The sequence below is a fragment of the Rhizoctonia solani genome, chromosome 8 (genome assembly GCF_016906535.1).
Source record: "Rhizoctonia solani chromosome 8, complete sequence".
Lineage (NCBI taxonomy): Eukaryota > Fungi > Basidiomycota > Agaricomycetes > Cantharellales > Ceratobasidiaceae > Rhizoctonia > Rhizoctonia solani.
The window spans coordinates 1,134,688-1,155,714 of record NC_057377.1 but is presented as its reverse complement, the minus strand read 5'-3'; the positions used below and the strand labels follow the sequence as shown (position 1 = coordinate 1,155,714).

Sequence of the window (21,027 nt, the reverse complement as noted above, 5' to 3'; positions counted from 1 at the left end):
GTTTACAGCCGTCTATTCCAGTCGGTATTACCGTTCGGCGGCTTCTACCCCGGGCTGACATATCATGACGAGGGGATACATATACAGGAAGGGGACCCGGTCCTTTCCATGCGGAACAACCACCCCGATGCGGCTCGCGGTACAAATACAAATGGGGAAACTGTGGGATACCCGAAAAATTAAGAATATTTCGAGTCGGATTGGTATAATGATTGATTAGACTTGACATGCCTATCGATACACCAAAATAGCAGATTAAAGGTGGTACACTGACATCATCGTCCACGGCCCGCCGCAGAACGCGCCCATGGTGTAGGGCTTTCGTCCCCCGCCGCATCCTCCAACCGGCCTCCATAGTATGTTGCGGTTACGTCGGGTAGTGCAAACATATGGGAAGACCTAGCCCCCATAGCAGCCACGTTGGTTCGAGCTTGAGATGCCGCCGAACCGATTTCCCGTGCTCCAAATATTGTTTCATCATCCTCTTCGGAACCATGTCTGCCTGATAAATCCTGGTCCCCGTCGTCGGCCCAACGAGGATGATTGTATCCGGCACCGTACTCAGTCTCATCGTTATCAAAAGAAGAGTCTGTAGAACGAGAGCGATCAAAAGATTCGTCCTCGCCGGTGTCGATGTGGCGGGGGATGTGATATGAAGCGGCCGAAACCAGCCCAGAATCATCTTGCCATTTGAGGGGCGATTCTTCTGCATAAATGCGCTTGGGTGGCCCAGTGAATCTTTCCGGTTGACTCTCCGGCTGCTGCTGTTTCGACCCACCAAGCAGACTTGATCCCTTGAGATCTTCGGGGGAGAGCCCGAATAGCCCACGGATTGGGTTTGGTTTTGATGCTAAGGTTGACGCGCTGCTGTTAGAAGACTGAGCGACCCCGTAATTTCGCGTACTAGACGAAGTACTAGGAGCGACGCTGGAAATCACAGAAGTATCGCCCGAAGTAATACTTCGGTCCGAACCTCCCGCCCTGGAAAGTGCATTACGAACCAGCATAGCAGCCGCTTGCTTTGAGGGAGTACGCTGAAGTGTCTCGCGATTCCGAGAGGGTGAATAAGGCTGAAGAGGAATGTGAGGTTTTCGTACAGTTTCTTCTTCAAAGCTCTCGTCCGGAAGAGTTGAAACAGTGGGTTCCGAACTCGATGCGTTGCTACGAATGTCGGTGATTCCGTTCCAGCGCGAACCAGGTTTCGCGGTGTTCATGAGATTGGATTTGAGAACTTCGTGCCTCAAGTCGCGACCAAGAGACTTCCTTTTTCCCTTTCCTTTATTTGGTGAGGATGCTGTGCGAGCCGGCTGAGGGGTTGGATCGGGGATGGTGAACATAATGCTAGATGAACTTGTCGAAGGCTGGTGTGAGCTTGCACTGGGTAACGAAATGCTGGAATCTTCACTTTCGAACCGGGGAATAGGGAGAGGCTTTCCGCCGCGAGACGTCCCTGTGGTAGGCGCAGGCTCGGGTTGAACAGAACTTTGAGTATCCTGGTCATCGTCAAAGGCCAAATCCTTCAATTGACGGTCGAATCGCTCAAACGGAGATTCTACTGAGCGGGCCCAAGAGCCGTTGGTATCGACTGAGCGATCGACACTGTCCGCCACGTGCGAGAACTTTTGGACTTGCGGAGTAGAAGAGACAGCTCCGCGTCGGAAGGTGATATCGCTGCCATCGGTAGTATCATCGTGATATACTTGTCCTGGCTGGGGGGTCTTATTCGCATCATTTGAAGCCTCGTTTGGCGTGCGTTCGCCAAGGGTTGACACCCCTTCTTCCTCGACGGATACGCGAATTTGGGCTGCTGCTTCGAAGAAGCCACGCCAAAACTAATGCAAGTTCAGGGAGTGTAACAGACGAGAATGAGGTCGAAGTCCCACCTTGGCCGCGTCTCTAGTCGGTTGGCTCCCAGCAGAGTACTTCTTTAGAGAAGGAAGGACTTTAGTCGTTATGATTTGATGACATTTCGCAAAGTTTTTATCTATATTCTTGATCGAAAATATAAGAAACGACTGCGGAGAATAGATATATGAAGGGAGCTTACCTGCAGTTTGAGAGTAATAAGTTGATCTATCTGCTCTGTCTGAACCGTTATGGGCAAATCTGGATCAACACCAGGTATAACAATGTCCCTTGGATCAGGAGTGGGTTGCCACGACGCGTCAAGCCCGTCCTCAGGCATATTTCCTAGACTTTCAACCGTAAAATCAATACCAGTTTCCCATTGGTAAATAGCTCAGCCTACTATGGTTAGATATGGAGGCAGGGATCCAATAGCTCTATCATTTCCAATTCCCGCTCGCAAGTGTGAAGCGCGCGCTTTTCGGATCTAGGTCTAATCACTTGAGCAAGATTCCGAGACTTGAAATGACTTTACGTGCTTTCGGTCGACCTTCACTTTTCACTCTCACTCGACGTCTTGCACGACCCCCGATTGTAGTACCTACTCTCAGATTAGCCATGTCTTCCAACTCCCTTTCTGTTGTATCTACCCAAGGTCAGGGGACATCCAAGCGCATTGAATCTACTCACCTCATGAGACGTCAACAGACGCACCATCGGCCATCGGTCCCTACTCTCAGGCCATCAAAGCCGGCGGCTTCGTCTTTGCATCAGGATGTATCCCTTTGGTGCCCTCCACCATGCAAGTCGTCGAAGGCGGAATTGAACAGCAAACGGTATGATGATGCATGCGCAGTCCGTAGCACAATACAACATTAAGTATAATCTTAGGCCCAAGCCCTCGCCAACTTGAAAGCTGTTGTCACAGCCAGTGGCAGCGACTTAAACAAGATTGTCAAGACCACTGTATGTATTTAATTCACTTTCATTTTCATGCGTACTAATGACTTCCGTTTACAGGTCTTTTTAAAGGATATGAACGATTTCGTCGCTATGAACCAAGTATATGCCGAGTTCTTCGGTTCTCATAAGCCCGCTAGGTCTGCCGTTGAGGTTGCTCGCCTTCCCAAGGATGTGCTCGTTGAAATCGAATGTGTTGCACTAGCCAATTAGGCTGATGCATGAATACGCTGCCTGGTATCAAGGGTAGATTTGAAAGATTTTCATTTTCCAAATACATGCAATACAAAATAAAGTTCATGAAGCTTCCCTTGCCAACGCCTCGATGATTTCTTGAAGCTGTGAGTCGGGGATAATCTCAAAGCCATTCTCCCGAGTAACCTGCATACCGAGTTAGTCATGCTTGTGGACTCGGGAAGGATATTATACCTGAGCAATCTGGACATTATGATGATCCAGCTTCTCCTCCATGACTTGCTTCAGAATCTTCAGAGTCAAGTGACGGGCCTCAAGAAGAGTCATTTGCTACGTCCAATATCATTGAGTTTAAATTTAAAGGAACAGAATCATAGCTCACCTTGTGGTATTTGTCCTGCAACTCGGTCTGTGCGGCTTCGGACCCACTCCCAATCGCCTTTGCCTCGTATCTCACAAACGTACCGGATGGATCCGTGTGATAAAGTTGAGGTCCAAGTTCATCAATACCAGCGATCAATAGCGCGACACCAAATGGTCGAGACTCGATCTCAAGTTTAATCTCACTCTCAGGTAACAAGTCATTAAATAAACTCACCATCATTGCATCCTCATTATCCATACTCTCACCAAACCTCAATGCCAAATCGCACACCGCTTGAGTCACAGACTCAACCTTGATCGGTTCGTCGTATGTGAACCGGTGGTTTTGAGACGTCAATCGAGCGTGGTCAATCATTGTTCGTGCATCGGCGGTCAACCCTAGAAGACATGAAGAATATCAATACAACGCTCTGTTGAACGAGGGATAGGAAACGCACCAGACATAGCACATCCCAAATGCGTGTCGATCTCCATAATCTTCTCGATAGAAGACGCTTCAAGCAGGGACGATTGGACGCGTTTCTCTACGCCCAGTACGACACCTTCGGGAGTCTTGATTCCGACCGTGGTAGAACCGAGCTACACACAAGTTCAATTAAATTACACTCCAGTATTGTAAATGAGACAAGGAGAGACCTACTTTAATAGCCTCGATTGCATATTCGACTAGAGCCCAGCTAGTAAGTAACGCCATACCTATACCATAGGCGGACCTACATCAAGCTCACTGCGCACCTTGGAATAATCGACCCTCTGGGGAGAATGTATTGACTCCGCGATCTGAAAGTGTTTGTACTTGTCAGAGCTATGCCGTACCCCAGCAATCCAAACGAACGAACCGTATTCGGAGCGTGTCAAGAACATTTTGAGTGTCTGGCGGAGGTATAGCGTGCGGTAGCGTAGGATAAGCTGAAGGCTTGCAAGGCAGACGCGCGTCGCGGGGTTAATCAGTCACATGACCAAGAGCATATAATCTCTTATATCCAAGCGCTGAGCGCATCTATTTTTTCGGGCCCACAACACACTTGATTCAAATACGTCTCATCGTTTTGAATTCCTCTTGAATTATCGTACCCGACATTGCACACTGCATAGGCACATACATAAATAACCCGACAACAAAATCTGTTTCAGATCGGATGAAATCAAAGCAATACAAACGGCATAAAGAACAGAGAACAAAAATGTACAAGTGCAATGCAGATATTATTTTCGTTTAGTTGGTGTGGCAGGTACAACCAATGGAGACAGTCCTTCTGCGCCTTCGATAACGCTCGCCCGCCGGTCATGAGTACCCAATTTACCGAGGGATTTGTCACGTCGCGCGAACGAGTTGAATGCGTTCGAAAAGGACATCTTTCGTTTGGGTGTTTTGACTTTGGTTGTTTGGAGTGTGTCTACGGGCCCAATGGTATGTGATCGAATAGGTGAGGTTACGACCGGGGGCGGAGAAAGGGCTGGGACTGGTGGGACGATCGTAAGTGGCGGTTCTCCTGGAGGAATTGATGAAGCTGTAGACGGACGCTTGCGTTCTTTCACGGGGGACATGGTCAATGGGAACGGCGTGATGCTCTGTGGGACGCCAAGCTTAGGTGCCGAAGCATTATGCCTTAGCGGCGTAGAAACAGACGAGGCTGAGCTTGACGGACTAGGGCTCGGCCGTAACGGACTATAACTCGGCACGTGTAATCCTGACCCAGTCGACCCGCTGGTTGTGGCAGATACTGAGCCTGAGCGCGACACACGAGGTGGAGATGTCCTTAGGTGTCGATGGTCCGGAACTGAATGGAGCAAATGGTCGCCTGACGAGCTGGCCGATATGGAGCCTGTGAGCGGCGGCTCGGCCGTTCGTCCAAAGTCGACGCCAAGTCCGGGCGTCTCATCGGGTTCGTCGTGGAGGACGCCCGTACCGTTTACGGTGGGCACCTGGCCTGACAAGGACTCCATCAACGCGGGGGCACTGGGTCGCCTAATGTCGATGATTGGAAGGTGGCTTGTATCCTCAAGGGTAGCCTTGCGTGACGAAGCCGGCGTACCCTTCTCCTTGTCTTTTTTCTTTCCTGGCCATCCGAACCAACTCGTGCTCTTCCCTTTGCTCCACCCGGTCTTGGTGGCCGGCTCCGCTACCTTTTGTACGCTCTCATGTTGCACATGCCCATTTATAGACGTATTTCCATTAACACTCGAAACCGGGTCGAAAAGCTGCACCGAGCCGGAGCTGCCGGTCGAAGGCTTGGTCGACTGGCGCCCGAACCCACTTCCAACTGTACTTGAGGGCGCTGTACTAGGTGGTAATCCGTCGGGTTTGGACATCGCAGGCGAACTCGAAGGATGCGAAAGTGTGGGTGTCGAGGGTGAGGGCGTTGCGATCGTCCCGGACTCGCTCACATCAGGGGATACCTTGGCCACTACTTCCTCTAGCGCCTGAACCGGGACGGCCGATACAGGCGATGTCGGTGCTTCGACTACGACAGGGGGTATAATCGGCTCTGAGGGCACACTCGGCACTTGAGACTTCTTAACCCCGAGTGCTTGTAAATCCGTGTTCACCGCCTGGTAGAATAGCACATATCCTGATCCGGCAGGCGAATCTCCGAAATACTTTGGGATGGCGCTTTCTTGTACAGGCTCCACTACATCGTCGTCGAATGCAAACCATTGACCGCGCTGCTTGGCAAGGGTGATGTAATGTCCGTGGTGTGGGCCGCTACATCCGATAAACCGATGAGGAAATGGATTTCAGGTCAGGAAGACCAAGTCAGCAGATCAACTCTCGCGTGAGAATAAGGCACAGTACCTTCCAACGTGTACGATGATCGCGAAGAGCTCGTACAGCCTATCTGGGTCTTCCGCATCATCTACAGTATTAAACAATCGTAATTCAAAGGGAAATGCGACCCGATAAGACAACTTGATATAGCGCTGGACATCCTCCTGATATTTGAACCTCTTGAGATGCAATGCCAGGACGTTGGGTAACTTTTTGATTTTCATCCTGCCGGCCGATAGGATAATTTAGTCAATAGGCTGGTCAAGTTACCACACCGGCAGGTGGGTATGACGAATGAGGCGTACCGCTTCTCTGCTTCCTGTAATCCACAACACGAATCGCAAAAGAACTTGTCTCCACGGCACAACATTTCACTCGCGCTAAACTGCCTCAGGCAAGCCGTGACGCTCGAGTTGCGCTCAATATCAATGGAAAGATCCAAAAATGATTCATCACGAGACGAGACCTATGCCAGAATAGTTCGTCAGCGCCTGCGTCGGGTAAAGTTTATTTGTTAAAGTCGTGGGAGGGTGCACGGTAGAATAAGAAGTGTATTTTTGGTCTTGGCCATCGGGCCGGTTAGGAGGTATGATCGGGCTTACTTACCGTTTCGCATGTGAGGCAGCGCGTCTCGCTTGTGAGCGTTCCTTCAAACAGATCGTGTACAAGCGTCAAGTGAGGAGAACAGTTGGAGGTGGATGACGTCGAGGCAACGGATCCGGATACTTTATTGCTGTCAGGCACGACCGCCACAACACATCTGTCAAACTCACGGTCTTCGGGAGGGCCAGCCTTCATTTCGTGAGTGAGATCCTCTACAACGGAATTAAGTAGATAATTAAGAAATTCATGTGCATCCTGATGCATATTACTCCTAAGGGAAGGGCAGCCGATGATCAGCAGGGCGATACGAGTCGAGACCGGAGTACGGACCTAAAGAGCTCATTCTCCTTTTTGAGTTTTTCTACAAAAGCACGTGGGGATACGGTGCCCTTGTCGGCAGGATTGGCAGCGATGTGAATGAAGAGGGAACGAAGAGCTGAGAAGAGCGAGGGCGGCAATGGTGGGATGACCGGGCCAACATTGACTATTGGCGCCGGGGTGGGGGCGCTAGTTGTCTTATGAGGGACGGCGGCTGGGGGAGCCATGAAGGCGCTGGCGACAAGACCGCCGGGGCCAACAGCGAATCCGGCGTGGGCAGGAGTGGTCATGTCGGCTGCCGAAGGGCGTCTGACGTGAGCAGGTTTGGGCTTGGGAGTTGCTGGCGGTTGAAGCTGTGCGACAGCGGCCTGTGCAGCAGCAATCGCCTCTGGAGTGCTGGGATACGAGCGGTCAGGTGCATCGCAGACGAGCTGCCGGAATGGATCACAAAAATAGAGTGCCTGTAATACGGAGTTGGCATAGCTGAAATATGACGAATAATATGAGTAAGTGTAGTCGACAGGCGTGCGTATACACACCAAGTATTGCCAAACTAAGACAGCGTCAGCTCAACATGGTCGATAAGATACGAACAAGACTCACATTCTCCATCCCAAAGCGCTTGTGGTCCCATCGTGCAGTGGCAAGCCCCGGGTTATCGGGTGGTGGTGTCGCCGGCCGGGTCTCTGGAGGCGGTGGTATCGGCCTGGGCGCGGCAGGGGTGGGCTGGGTGTTGAGCCATGGCCATTTCAGCAGCGACATACTCTCCACGAGGTCGCAGATATATTACAATTGTCCTCGTCACCAATATCAAGCACGTAATATACCACTCGCTCGTCGTGAGATATAACAAAAGTTACCACAAGCGGTCCTGGGCGGCGCGGCCAATGCTTGCTTGGTCCGGGGTATTGTCGGGGCTAGCCGAATCTTTACCAGCACAGTTGACCGTCGATAGTCGATTAATGTAGAAATTAATCGCAATCCGAAGAGGTATATGAGGTATAGCGCTCGTGGTCGGCTGTGTAATAGTATATACAGTACTGTGCTGTCGTGGTCCAACGCAGAACCCAAGGCGACAGAGCTCGATATCAAATCACGAGTTCAGGAACACCACGCGCCGCTTGGCCAAACACATTCCTCAAATATCCACTCCCCGCCCCAACCACATGACCTGCCCACATATATCTATCATATATCCCCATATGTATCTCCGCTCCAACCTCCTCCAGCTCTACGCATATACCATCATCTTTGTCCGTACTTTTTTACCCACCGCCAAGTGCCCAGCCTCGCAACCCACCCTTACCCAAGTCCCACCGGATCGGCTACACCACATCATTACCAAATCATGTTCTCCATGTGCAACACTACACCAAACAGGCAGCTCGCATAAGGCTCTCACCGAACGCATCGGAACCATCTGATGATCGTCCGTTTCGTTTTTCCACGATTGTGGCGCGGACCGGACCTGCTCCGACATCATCCGCCTATCCAATGCCTTACTTTCCAGAACTTGAATCCCCACTGAGGACACTTCTGACATGACGAGGTCAAGGCTTCTCACATAGTAGTGTACTGGGGAGAAGCGTCGCTTTGGTGCCTACCTGCCCCTCGACGAAACTCCAATCCATTCGTCGAGAACCATCCGTCCGACGTCATCATTCACAGTGCTGGGTGCGATACAAGCAAACTTCATTTACCCCATGACCATATCAGTATGTATGTAAGCCTAGACCGCCAGATCTCACCTCCTCTTTCATCGCGGACAATCACGCACATCGAAGTGGAATGATCACCTTATGACGCGCTCATTCGGTCATATATAGCACCAAGGCAGTCTTCTGAGGATTAGTATTAGAGTTAGTCGTAGCGCTAGAATTGACATTCATGGTCAGTCTTCCAGAAGGTGACCCGGATTACCCGCGCCGTCTTGCACATACCTCCAGCCCAACTACGGCACAGTCCGTGCCGCCGCAGCTCTCGCAAGTACCAGTATACTTTATCTCCCGTTACACATCGACAATATATCCGGTCACTAGACTACTTTTAGATCCCTTTGCCGATAACACAACCGGCTCGCCAAATCAAGGATTTAACAGAAAGGGGCCAGGATGACGTCGTACGTGGGGCCTACAATTGATGTTTATGCCAGATAAATTAAACTGTACATACATCTTAGTGGAGACCAATACGTCACCAATAAATTATCCGGGGTTACTTCCTTAGTATTCGATATAGATTCGGTGCCTTTTTAATTATAACGAGGTGTCGATCCGGGGATCGTAGTAGACCGACCAAGGGAGTGAAGTGATAGCTAGCTTGGTTCCCAGAAGGTTCGCACTAGACATTATGGGAATCCCTTACAACATATTGGTGCACACCTACGAATTAAATCGTTGACTCACCTTTAACTCCAGCATTATTGATTGGTGCGTATTGGCCAAACTTATCCGGCATCGCACAAGCTTGACGAGTTTCTACATAAGGGTATCCCTATTCGGACCCTAGTTCTGGGTACTGACGCACGATACGGTAAGATATAATGGCTGAGCGGGAACCAAGAGCTCGTGACTGCTACTAAAGCCTTAAATTTAGTTTTTTTAACTACATCAGTTCAATACATCATCGAGCTTCTCAAATACACTGTGCGTTATTGCTGTTGGTCTATTTTCGTTCCTATCATAATTTAAAGTAGCTCAACCGAAGAGTTTGGCGTTACGTCGCCCGACCCAATATTTGCTAAGAAACCCCTGTAACTGTTCGCATTCACGATACTGTATCGCCCATTTCCGCCCCTGTTGGCCGTGTTACCAGCATATATTCTGTCTGCCCGGGTCAAAACCGCGGGCTTGGCCGGTGACCGCCGTATATATCCATGCTTGGCCCCTAGTTGATTTTCGGATCAACTGATTGGTCACCACGTGACTCGACTTTTTTTTTTTTTTTTTTTTTTTTTGAATACACTTCTATTAGAGACTAACAGGAGCTACATGCGAACAAGGCAAACCGCTCGGGGAGAATACAAAGAACAACGCCAACGCGCATAAGGCACATGACACAGAAAAAGGACAGGCAACGCGAGAGCAAGGAGGAGGGAGAGAGAGAGATAAAAATGAAATAAAATAAACGTGTATGCGAGTGCGGCGGGGTTCTGTGCCGCAGTTGGGAAAGACGGTAGACTTCTCGTCGACTTCAGGGGGAGCGTCGATGTGAGGATATGGCTATTTATATAGGCCAATTCCGGAATGGTAGATGAATTTGGCGACCGCTTCCAATCCCTTGGGGGTCCCGAAGAGGGTTGCGGGGTTGAGGTCTGGTGCCGCTTCGAAAAGGAGCTTGCGGCTGTCTTCGGCAAGCGGGCAGTGGAACAGGAGGTGGGGGATGGTTTGGTTCGGGTCGCCACATTGGCACTTGGCGCTTCCGTTAATGAAAGGCATTCTGGCCTTGTATTCGCCGAAGCAGCCGTGGCCTGTCATAACGTGGATGAGGCGGGAGGACACCGATCGAGGGATACTGGGGTTTTGGAATATTGGGTGCAATTTGAGTGCCGGGGGACGTGGGATGTGTTTTTGGACCGTTTTTGAGTGGGGGTGTTCTGCCCATAAGCGTCCCCATGACTTGGCTGCGCGTTGAGTGGCGCGGCATTTGGCCCAGGTAGCGGTCCGGTTAAAGAACGGCGTGGGGCGGGAGTCGAGTCCTGCGTTAGCCAGTTTGTCCGCACGTTCGTTGCCTTCGATTTTGGAGTGGCCTGGGATCCATTGGACCACGATTGACCTCCTTGCGTTGCCTTGAAGGAATGTGTGGGCCTCTTTTCGGAATAGTATTGATGCGTATTGGGCGGCATGGGGGCTGCATTTGTTGATAATGCGTACGGCGGCTAGGTTGTCCGAGAAGATGTGGATTCTGAGAATATTGTGTGACTTTGCAAATCGCGTGCATCTGCGGACAATGAGCGCAAGCGCGAGCATTTCGGCGTCAAATATGTCCGCGCGAGGGCCGATGCCGCCGCTGAATTTGGCGACCTCCTCTTTCTTCCATACGATGCTGTATCCAACTCCTACTTTCCGGACTCCCGACCACGTGACTCGACTGTTATTGAGTTAGGCCCTCCACAACATTGTGTTTCTCCACCAACTTGTCAACCTTCATCTCATCCTCCTACCGTCGAGCCTCATAGACTTAAGCAGGCCCATATTACCGAGTATGTCTACCGTCACGGTAAGCTTCCTTCTCAAAATTTTATCGAGCTATGTTGATCCCTCGCAAAGCAAACACGAAGGACGACCAGGGTAACAAGGACTGCAAACGAAAACACTGGGCGTACAGCGAGCCGTGGCACTCGCGGAGACAAACCTGGCGCAGAGGCGGTGGCAGAGAAGAAACAAGCGCCAATACCGACGACAACATCCACCTCGGGACCGGTTTCGAGCCTGGCTTCCAATGCATTGAGTGCCGCTGCGGCTCTAATTAAGAAACGTAAAGCGCTCAACGATAACACCAATGCTGAGAAGAAGAAGCTGTTAAAGGCCCGAGCCGGAAAGGTTAAGGAGGCTGAAAAGGAGAAGGAGGCCGTCGGAACGGATTCGGCTGGGACCAGTGTGTCTGGGACAAAACTTGTGGTGGAGGTGGAGCTGCCAGTTCGGAAGCGTCGGGCGTCTCAGGCTGCTTCAAAATCTGAAGAGAAGGGGAAGGAGAAACTCATCACTCAAGGATCCACTACGAACTCCAAGTCAGTAGTGGCTGGTTGCACAAAACGAAAGCCCACGGAGGCGACACGAAAGGAAAAGGCTGAACCACGACCCGAACCCGAACCTGTTTATCACGAAGACGAACCGGAAGCCAAACGAAGGCGATCCAACGATCGGATTGCGGTCCCAGTGGAGAAACCCGAAATTGTGGAGGCCACGCAGGCTGTGCCAACCAAGGTTGACGACAATCCGTTCGATGTAGGCGTGGCAAAAGACGGCGAGACGACTGGGCTGGGAACTAAACAACGTTGGGATGACTTGGACGCCGAGGATGCGGACGATCCAACCATGGTTGCAGAATATGTTGCCGAGATCTTCGAGTACATGAAGGAGCTCGAGGTATGTTTCTAGATTCCGATATCACATTTGGCACTCACCTGTACGCAGGTTCGCACAATGCCTAGTCCTGTCTACATGAAGTCCCAACCCGACTTAACATGGGAGATGCGAGGAATCCTCATGGATTGGATTATCCAAGTTCACTCCCGCTTCCGACTGCTCCCTGAGACCCTGTTCCTTGCCTGTAACATCATCGATCGGTTCCTCTCTATGCGTATTGTGTCGCTGGTCAAGTTGCAACTTGTGGGAATTACGGGTCTGTTTGTCGCAGCCAAGTACGAAGAAATCATGGCGCCTTCGGTTCAAAACTTCCTCAAGGTTTCCGACTCAGGTTATAGCGAACAGGAGATCCTCCAAGCCGAGAAGTACATCCTTCGAACCCTCGGATGGGACCTCAGCTATCCCAATCCGATGAGCTGGTTACGACGAGCGAGTAAAGCCGATGCGTATGATGTTCAGACCCGAACAATGGCCAAGTTTCTTGTCGAGATTAGTGTGGTTGAAGAGAAGCTCCTCAAGTGTACTCCGAGTTTGCTATCTGCGGCGTCACTCTGGCTGGCACGTCTTGTTCTTGATCGAGAGGAATGGGTTAGTCTGAACGTCGATTCGCTGCTAATGTTTGTATTGACAGTTGTTTGTCCAGAACGCGAACCTCGAGCATTACAGTGGATACTCCGAAGAAGCACTTCTCCCTTGTGCAAATATCATGCTCAACTATATTGTTCAGCCACCTTCAGCACACGAGAGTCTTTGGAAAAAGTACTCTGGAAAGAAATACTTTAAATGCGCAGCCTATGCTCGTAAATGGGCTGAGCAGCGCTGGCCCCCTGAACCCAAACGTTCAAGCCAAGGGCCTGCAAGCGATGATACGGCGGAACAAGTCGAAGTTGATCTCCCGGCTGCACTACCCATCCTACGAGAGCAGATTACTGCTCGCCTGGAGCAGGAGGCAGAAGAAGCTGCAGGCGAAGAGTATGCCGAGTAACCATCCTTTGTTCGTTCAACTATGTATGCTCACCCTGCCTCGCATATGCTATCTCGCCCGCTCATCTATTCATCCATTCGGTTCGCATTCACTTTATCTTTATCAGTCCCTTGGCATACTTAGCGCCACTCCTCTTTGCGCGTCACCTTCCATTGTGTTCTTGTTTGTTATGCTCTCTAACCTTGTATATGATAGTCGTCGACTCAGGTTCTAGTTGGTTGTCTACATGTGCATAAGTTCTCTTGTGTTTTGTTTTGTTTTGTTTTGGACTTTGAAAGTATGTTGAGTAGGAATATAGATAGAAAAATCAATTTAGTTTATGAGGGAATTAAGTATTCAGGGGTATAAAACGTCTGGGCGCATATATACACCCCTTATGGGTCATACACATGGCCACAAATAGATAATCAACATCAAGTAATTTTCATGCAAATACCATATTAGGCAATGTGATGTCCGGCTTTGGTATTTGATGTGGAACAAAAGTCAGGAGGAAATCCCGCAGTACTCGCCCTAGTGTAATTCTTTTAAGTTTGGGAGATCTATTAGAGCCGCTTGATTATTCGGGGGCGGCTAACATACCCAGCTATATTCTGTAATTTCTCACGGCTAATGGCCATACATGGGCCCCCGTGACACCTGTGTAGATTATATAACAGAGAACTTGTTCCGGTCGCTCAGACACCCCAACATAGCCATGGACTCCACCACGAATATCAAAAGCAGACTCACAGACTCTCAGACTACTGAAACCGTCGACAATATACACCATCGAATGAACGCAGCTGGGTTTAACTATAACGTTGCGAGGGCAATTGAAGCCCATGGCGAAGTTTTCGCCACCGACCCGCTCTACGGAGGCCTTTATTTCAATCACCAATGCACACTGCTCTACATCCTGCTCAAAACTGCTGGTGCGGGCAACAATAAAACCAAGGACTATTGCATGTCGTACCTGGATGGGCATTCGGCACTCAGGGGAAAGCTTGATGCCGCATATGCAAGCAAAGACTTTGCTCAGCTTATGGGAGATCGTACGTGTCTGACTTAGCTTACTGTAGAATAAAAAGTTAACTGTGTTCTCTCTTTATAGCCGAAATGCCACCCAATGAGCCTGAAGCAATTGCCTCGGAGCTCACCACCAGCGGTAGTGGTCAAAGTAAGTAGCGTGTTCTACGCGCAGGATGTGCACACTCACAGCATGATAATCAGGTCTCAAAGCGGTTTTTGAGTCTGAATACATAGGAAGCACAGATAGACTTTTTATCAACACCCTGAATGCAGAGCGCAAAAGATTTGCTGGAACAGCCGCCGCCCAGCATGCATACAACTGGTCAATCTCAGTCATTCAGTCGTCTGGCATGGGCAAGTCCAGGATGGTCGAGGAAGCTGGAAATACAGTTTTCACTATTCCGATCAACATTCGCGAACAAATGCCAGAGAACAAAAAGGGTAGGTGTGCTCTGTGCGTCGTCAATAGTTCAATGACTGAGATACCTTGCGTAACAGCATATCCTCCGCCAGATATATGTGTACGAACCTACTTTGAGGCTCGCAGAAACGAAAGCGATGAGAAGCAGCGAATCGATTACATGCTCTTCCTCTGCAAGCTTTTCGACAAGGCCCAAGAACTGGTCAAGGAACACTGTAGCGGCTTGACTGGGCCAGACCTGGCTCGAAGCTGGGCAACATATCTCAGGGAAGGCCAAAAAGATGAGGCAGTGGGGAGCAACAGAAGGCAGTTCTATGACAACGTAGTTGAGTCTGCCAACAAGGCTAGCCAAGTAAGTGCTGGGTTTGTGCTGCATATTGGTGGTTGTTTCACTGAGTTGAGCTCTTAGGATAATAATCGACATCCATTTGAGCTAGAGAGGCTCATGAAGAGCAGCTGCGATAAACTTCTCAGTACACTTATGTCCAGCCAACCCGACAAGAGTGGTGATAATGTGTGCTTTGTGTACTTTGACGAGGCTCACCTTCTCACCTTGCCGGTCGAAAAAGCTTATGAAGGCCACGAGCGCAACCAGTACCATAACCTAGGAACAGTTCTTTCAATGCTTATCAACTATAGAGTGTTCTTTATATTCTTATCAACAAACTCTCGACTGGAAGGCTTTGCTCCCCCAGTATCCAGCTATCCATCAGAACGGGTGACTAGCGGTTCAAAGCTGATCTTGCCTTTCACCGAGCTACCTTTTGATATCCATAGCAAAAATATGCTGATAGAGAGACGACCATTAACGCTTACAAATGCGGCCGATGTGGATGTAATGGCAGCTTTTGGACGCCCTCTGTAAGTTCTCTACTTAAGCCTACATAATGCACTAACAGTCCACATAGATGGAATGCTCAGCGACAAGTCGATCCAAGCTCATGTGTCTTTGAATTTGCGATGAATAAGCTGGGCGCCAATGGAGTAGACTGGAAAACTAGCGACTCGACGCTTGCTGCTCTGGGGGTTCGCGTGGGGATTACCTTTGACCAGACCATACGTGGATCATACTTGATCCAGTCAAAACTGGTTGAGTCACATATGCGCATGGTTTATTCTATCCCAGAACATCGAGAGTATATGCATACTGGAGCACCCTCCGAGCCTGTTCTGGCAGAAGCCGCTGGACGATACCTTTCTAGTGCGGGCCTCAATTTAAAAGGAGTCTCTGTGGAGGGGCCTCGAAGACTATGGGAGGAGCTGTCAAATGGGTTGATGGCTCGGGGAGAACGTGGAGAGCTTGCTGGCCGACTTCTTCTGACATCGGCTCACGACATTGCTCTGAAAAGCTGTTACGGAGCATATGAACCAAAAAAGAACACACCTTGGTACCATCGTCCAATCCCAGTTGTGGCCTTTCTTGAGGCCCTGTTTGGAGAAGAGCACCACCGGCTGATAATGGAGACCAAGTCCACGAACCCCCAAGGACAAGTCCAAAAGCTCAGTACTGCTTTTGCTGGATGCTACGTATTCTTCTCCCACTTTGGTCTTGCTGATGACACAGAGATGATCTCTGAGTACGGCTTGGCGGTAGCACTTCTGCGCGGTGTAGCCCTCCAGGCCAAGGATGGGCAGGAGTCAGTTGATGCGGTAATCCCAATACACATGGGAGCTCTGGAGAACCCCATCCTGCCAGCAACAACGTCGGCAATCAATCTGCAGTTCAAGAACCGGCAGACGGCTCGAAGATGTCATATCGATAGGACGATCACTGTTTCAGACCACAAAAAGCCCGTGATATCGATCGTGTTTGAGTTCGCAGCCAAAACGAGAAGAGAAGGTCCTATTCAGGCAAACGAAGAGCTCTGCCATAGTGGTCAAAGCACCAAGCAAGCAGTATGCGACAACTACCACTACCACTTCACCGCTCGTGGCTGCAACTCAGCCGTATTTAAGGCCATCCCCTCAACGACAGAGTTTCAATACAAGGCATTACTAGGGGGTGCATCATTCCTCGAAGACTTCCCACGTAGAGAGAATAAGGAAAATGTGGAGGCGCTTCTGGCAATGAAGCCTATGCTCAGCGGCAAGAGAGGCGAGACAGAATACAGCATACAATGGAAAGGGGTCAAGAGAAAGCAGGCTTGAGGTTCTCGTGGCTTCCACCATACCAACTGGGGAATCTGGTCGCGTTCGTGGCACAGAATGTGCGTCTGATAAATTAATTTTTGTGTAGTGATACGCATACATAAGCTTAATATTTGAACGCGCACATGTTGCAATTATATTAATTAAATAGTCACAGTTTGCGAATGTCAAATAAGCGCTATGACGTGTTGAACATGGCATATGCTTGGGTTCTATTAATGCAAAAGTTAGTGATAATCATTACACAAGACTAATAATTTAACGCGTTTCTATGAGGCTGGAGAGTTCACCGCATCAAGACGAATCATGAACGGGGAAACACCACATTGGCAATCACAGCAACTGCTTTCGGTACAATCTAAAGCTTCCATACAAATACTCGCAACATTGGCGCCTGAGGAACTATATCCTATTTCGTTAACATTGCCGCGTCGACTCTTCTGGGCTTGGGGATGGTAATTCATCCGGAAGATTCATCATCCAGACCGGATCCCGGCGCATATAATCGGCCATTCCGTCATCCACGGTAAACCCAATCACCCGAACAGAGTCGCAGTCGATCACACCAAGAAAGGAGGGACGGGCTTGAGCGCCTACTACAGCTGTGGCGATTCATGAACCAGCTGGTCTACTGGTGTGTGATTGTTTAAGATGCCACGTTACAAGCTTGGAGTTATATCATAGGGAAATCTATCACTGTTAGTCAAAGGACAAAGTGACATGCCCACAATAAGGAATACCTCGCAGGTTGGTCTATGTTAGCTGTACTTGGCACATGTAAAACACGGATTCCTCGTATCGGGGTCAGATTTAACTACATACCTAGAACAGGGATGTTACTCCGAGGCTGATTATTGGACCACAAAGCGGTGGGTTGGGATCGCAAGGATTATCATAGTTGTACCACATGCTTTACTCACAAAAATGGGTGGTCGTATGCCAAAGCATGACTTCCGTTGTAGATACTCCAGATAGAATATCTCTGAACAGCTGAATAAAATAAGCTCATATTTTGATTTACTGTGGATAAAAACACCATATGAGGTGAGCCATTGACGGTATCGAATTAATTTCTTGCCATTTATTTTGAGAACAGATCATTCTAATTGTCTACTGAACAAGTTGATGTCTTCCAATGCATCCATAAATGCTGTACCGGTTGGCAGTTTTGGAAAGTGGCCTTTGTGAGTTTATTTTGAATTTCTTCTTCTCTATGGGCTGCCCCGCTCCCCGTAGGTTACAAAAAAGCGCGACGTTCTGATCTCTTTGCCCTGGACGCCAAGCAAAATATGTTTGTTTTTCAACGGCCCGGGCCTGTACAGGAAGGCTAACCCCCACTGTCCTATTCGGCTGTACGACATACCTTCACGCGGTGGACTACGTAAAAGTGAATAAATATGTGTACCGGTCAACGCCATCAACGTCATTCGCATCAGCCATCGAGATGTGAAATAACGTTCCGGGAACGATCGGTTAGTGTCACTTTATGTTCCTGGCCGACGTTCGCGATGCCGAACTGGAAGAACACTGTATCTATCGCGTTTTGTTGATCCTCTCTTTTAAAATAAAATAAAACAAAATATGTGCGTTTGCAACAACTTGTTGGTTCGGCTCAAACGGGCTCCCATATTCCTTACACACACACTTGAAAGTGGCTTGACCAAGATCTTTAGGACTGGATACTCTTGTACCTTGAAGTGATGGTTACTCTTTCGGATTAGACCGGAACCCCAACTGCAAGTTGCTGGAGATATATGAGCGCGACTTGGCGAAGATCATCTCAAGGCTAAAAATATAACAATTTTCTAGTGCGTGGTTCTACAGTAGTAGAAAATGCTTGCCGGCCACACAAGTGCGACCGAAAATGTATTATTTCCATGGACTCATCTCGTCAGCCTGTACGGTGGCTGGTTCTTGGTCGGGCTTTGGACCAGAGGTGCCAAGCCAAACATGGATCGTCCTTGCAGAAACTTTATGCGCACGTTGACAGACCGGAGTAACTGGTCGCCTTGAGATGTCAAAGGCAGGAAATTCCGCCTGTATCGATAAAATAATGTCGATGCGAATAGAGCGAGGAACGTGGTATTTAATACAATTCTCGGTCTTGACATGAGCGCCCGAATGACGATTTCGGTTACATAATGACGCCCTGACCGGTGGTTGAGAATAAGTGTTCTTAGAGAGCACGTTCGACCTCCGGCCACGACCCCCTCTTCCCTCTCCCTCTCCCCGTCCTCTCCTCTTTTGTTGTTGCTGGGCAATTTGCCCCGACTAGTCACCGCATCACCGCGCTTGTAACTCAAGTACCAAAATCTTCACGACGTTTTTGGACGGTATTCCTCGTGATTTGATTCCCTGCATAGCCCGTACGGTAAGTAATAGGCGTTATCAGTGTGGGATTGCGATGACTTATTGATTTGTGGTCAGCTTCAGCTGTAACTTAGACTTGTCATTTATTGACATGGCCGAACCTAGGTCATCCCGACGATCATCCTCGCAGGCTCCTGGAGACAACCGCCAGACAGTCATCTCCGAACAAGCAGCGTCACCTTCTGAAATCGTCATGAACTCTCAGCGTGGCACTCCCGAGCCAGATGCGCGCTCTCCACGTGCTCGTCCCCCCCGCCAGTCACAAGGAGACAGCCAGCCCCGTCCCCATTCGCAATTTGACCCACGTCCGAGTGTGCAAAATGAGCGCAATTCGGTATCTCAAGAGGCCGACGGCGCTTCACTCGCAGGCTCACGCTCTGGTCATCGAAACCCCCAGTTCCTGCCCGCTGAGCCGCCCCTCTCGCCCAACGACCCAGACCCATTTTTCTCACAGCAAGCTGCGCCCCAACCGCAGCCCAATTACGCTCAGTCCATTTCTGGAAGTGGTCGCTTTATCACAACCCAGTCTGTAATGCCCAAACCTCTCCCTGGAGAACAGCCCCTACTTGATCATTCGCATCTTCGCCCCGGAAAGGAGGCAAACCTTCTTTCTCATGAACGCACACTCGAGCTCTACCGCGCCAATGCCCGCAAATCAAACGACCCCGACGTTCAATTTGAATTCGCTGTTTTTATGATCGATGCGAGCAAATCCCTGGCCCTGCCTCCTGCTACTGGCGGCAACCAACTCGAAATCGAAAAGATCGAAGAGAAGCGCGAAGAGCTCACCCGCGAAGGCGTGCAACTCCTCAAGCGCTTGGCAGACCGTGGCCATGGCGAGGCACAGTATTTCCTGGCCGATTGTATGGCGAATGGAATTGGCACTAACCGTTCCCGCCAAGATTTTGATCGGGCCTATCCTATGTTCGTGTTGGCTGCCAAACACGGCCACGCCGATGCGGCCTACCGCGCAGGAACATGCTGTGAGAATGGCTGGGGCTGTCGTCGCGAGAGCGCCAAGGCAGTTCAATTTTTCCGCAAGGCTGCAGCTGCTCTTCACCCGGGTGCGCTCTACCGTCTCGGGATTGCCGAGCTCAATGGTGAGCTCGGGTTGTCCAAGAGACCCAAGGAAGGTGTCAAATGGCTCAAGCGAAGCGCCGAACATGCCACTGCTGAGTTTCCCCATGCGTTACATGAATTAGCACTTCTTCACGAGCGTGGCGTCGACAATGTTCTATTCGTCGACTATGAGTATGCTGCCGAACTCCTTGCCCAGGCTAGCGAATTAGGCTATGCCCCAAGTGCTTACCGTCTGGGCGAGTGTTACGAGTATGGCAAGATGGGATGTCCACAAGATGCTGCATTATCAATTCATTACTACGTAAGCAATCCCCTAACTTATTTCGCAATTATTCTGACAGGGGGAATAGAACATCGCTGCACAACAAGATCACCGCGACGCATGCTTTGCCCTGACTGCTTGGTACCTGGTTGGATCACCCGGCGTACTGCCTCAGTCTGATACCGAGGCCTATCTATGGGCAAAGAGGGCCGCGGAGCAGGGCCTGGGCAAAGCGATGTATGCAGTCGGATACTTTTCCGAGGTAAGTTCCGTGGCCTGTTTCCATAGAATCTTGAATTGAGGCCTATTATTTTAGGTTGGCGTTGGTACTGTTCAATCACTTCCTGATGCTATGCATTGGTACAAACGTGCGGCCGAAGCCGGCGATAAACGCGCCATGCAACGCCTCAAGGCGACTTCCGGAGGTCCTTTGCCTGGGAATGTCATCTCTCGTGAGCAGGCTACAGCAGCCGCTGGTGGCAAAGACAAGAACTGCGTAATTATGTGAAATGCTCAAGGCATTACGGACAATCCTCTTCTGCGCCACATTCGTCTGTCTCGCCTACATACCCCTCAAGTTCTTATGTT

At 49.9% G+C, this 21,027-nt stretch overlaps 8 protein-coding genes across 8 annotated transcripts; 4 read left to right on the top strand and 4 right to left on the bottom strand.

The window, feature by feature from the left end:
- Positions 1-275: 275 nt before the first annotated feature.
- Positions 276-2,185, bottom strand: RhiXN_09810 (DASH complex subunit ASK1; the record flags this gene model as incomplete). Its single annotated transcript, XM_043329626.1, has 3 exons — positions 276-1,832; positions 1,884-1,991; positions 2,048-2,185. The coding sequence occupies 3 exons, from the start codon at positions 2,183-2,185 to the stop codon at positions 276-278; spliced, it is 1,803 nt and encodes a 600-aa protein (XP_043182460.1).
- A 185-nt stretch (positions 2,186-2,370) lies between these two features.
- RhiXN_09809 (endoribonuclease L-PSP protein) lies at positions 2,371-3,018 on the top strand (the record flags this gene model as incomplete). The annotated part of the gene is made up of 4 exons (XM_043329625.1): positions 2,371-2,500; positions 2,554-2,681; positions 2,737-2,811; positions 2,866-3,018. 4 exons carry the CDS (start codon positions 2,371-2,373, stop codon positions 3,016-3,018), a joined length of 486 nt encoding a protein of 161 aa, XP_043182459.1.
- Positions 3,019-3,102: 84 nt separating this feature from the next.
- Positions 3,103-4,248, bottom strand: RhiXN_09808 (20S proteasome subunit; the record flags this gene model as incomplete). The annotated part of the gene is made up of 8 exons (XM_043329624.1): positions 3,103-3,186; positions 3,235-3,330; positions 3,383-3,544; positions 3,599-3,762; positions 3,822-3,963; positions 4,025-4,050; positions 4,120-4,164; positions 4,224-4,248. 8 exons carry the CDS (start codon positions 4,246-4,248, stop codon positions 3,103-3,105), a joined length of 744 nt encoding a protein of 247 aa, XP_043182458.1.
- A 342-nt stretch (positions 4,249-4,590) lies between these two features.
- On the bottom strand, positions 4,591-7,837 carry RhiXN_09807 (ubiquitin carboxyl-terminal hydrolase; the record flags this gene model as incomplete). The annotated part of the gene is made up of 8 exons (XM_043329623.1): positions 4,591-6,091; positions 6,182-6,379; positions 6,460-6,620; positions 6,761-6,879; positions 6,928-7,028; positions 7,088-7,558; positions 7,615-7,628; positions 7,679-7,837. 8 exons carry the CDS (start codon positions 7,835-7,837, stop codon positions 4,591-4,593), a joined length of 2,724 nt encoding a protein of 907 aa, XP_043182457.1.
- A 2,459-nt stretch (positions 7,838-10,296) lies between these two features.
- Positions 10,297-11,224, bottom strand: RhiXN_09806 (RNA-directed DNA polymerase from transposon BS; the record flags this gene model as incomplete). The annotated part of the gene is made up of 2 exons (XM_043329622.1): positions 10,297-11,164; positions 11,211-11,224. The coding sequence occupies 2 exons, from the start codon at positions 11,222-11,224 to the stop codon at positions 10,297-10,299; spliced, it is 882 nt and encodes a 293-aa protein (XP_043182456.1).
- Positions 11,225-11,278: 54 nt separating this feature from the next.
- Positions 11,279-13,147, top strand: RhiXN_09805 (Cyclin, N-terminal domain; the record flags this gene model as incomplete). The annotated part of the gene is made up of 4 exons (XM_043329621.1): positions 11,279-11,293; positions 11,344-12,162; positions 12,211-12,750; positions 12,806-13,147. The coding sequence occupies 4 exons, from the start codon at positions 11,279-11,281 to the stop codon at positions 13,145-13,147; spliced, it is 1,716 nt and encodes a 571-aa protein (XP_043182455.1).
- Positions 13,148-13,844: 697 nt separating this feature from the next.
- RhiXN_09804 (G2/mitotic-specific cyclin cdc13) lies at positions 13,845-16,727 on the top strand (the record flags this gene model as incomplete). Its single annotated transcript, XM_043329620.1, has 6 exons — positions 13,845-14,181; positions 14,241-14,306; positions 14,360-14,599; positions 14,657-14,931; positions 14,989-15,440; positions 15,488-16,727. 6 exons carry the CDS (start codon positions 13,845-13,847, stop codon positions 16,725-16,727), a joined length of 2,610 nt encoding a protein of 869 aa, XP_043182454.1.
- A 2,461-nt stretch (positions 16,728-19,188) lies between these two features.
- On the top strand, positions 19,189-20,947 carry RhiXN_09803 (Sel1 domain-containing protein; the record flags this gene model as incomplete). Its single annotated transcript, XM_043329619.1, has 3 exons — positions 19,189-20,478; positions 20,528-20,701; positions 20,756-20,947. 3 exons carry the CDS (start codon positions 19,189-19,191, stop codon positions 20,945-20,947), a joined length of 1,656 nt encoding a protein of 551 aa, XP_043182453.1.
- Between the last annotated feature and the right edge of the window lie 80 nt (positions 20,948-21,027).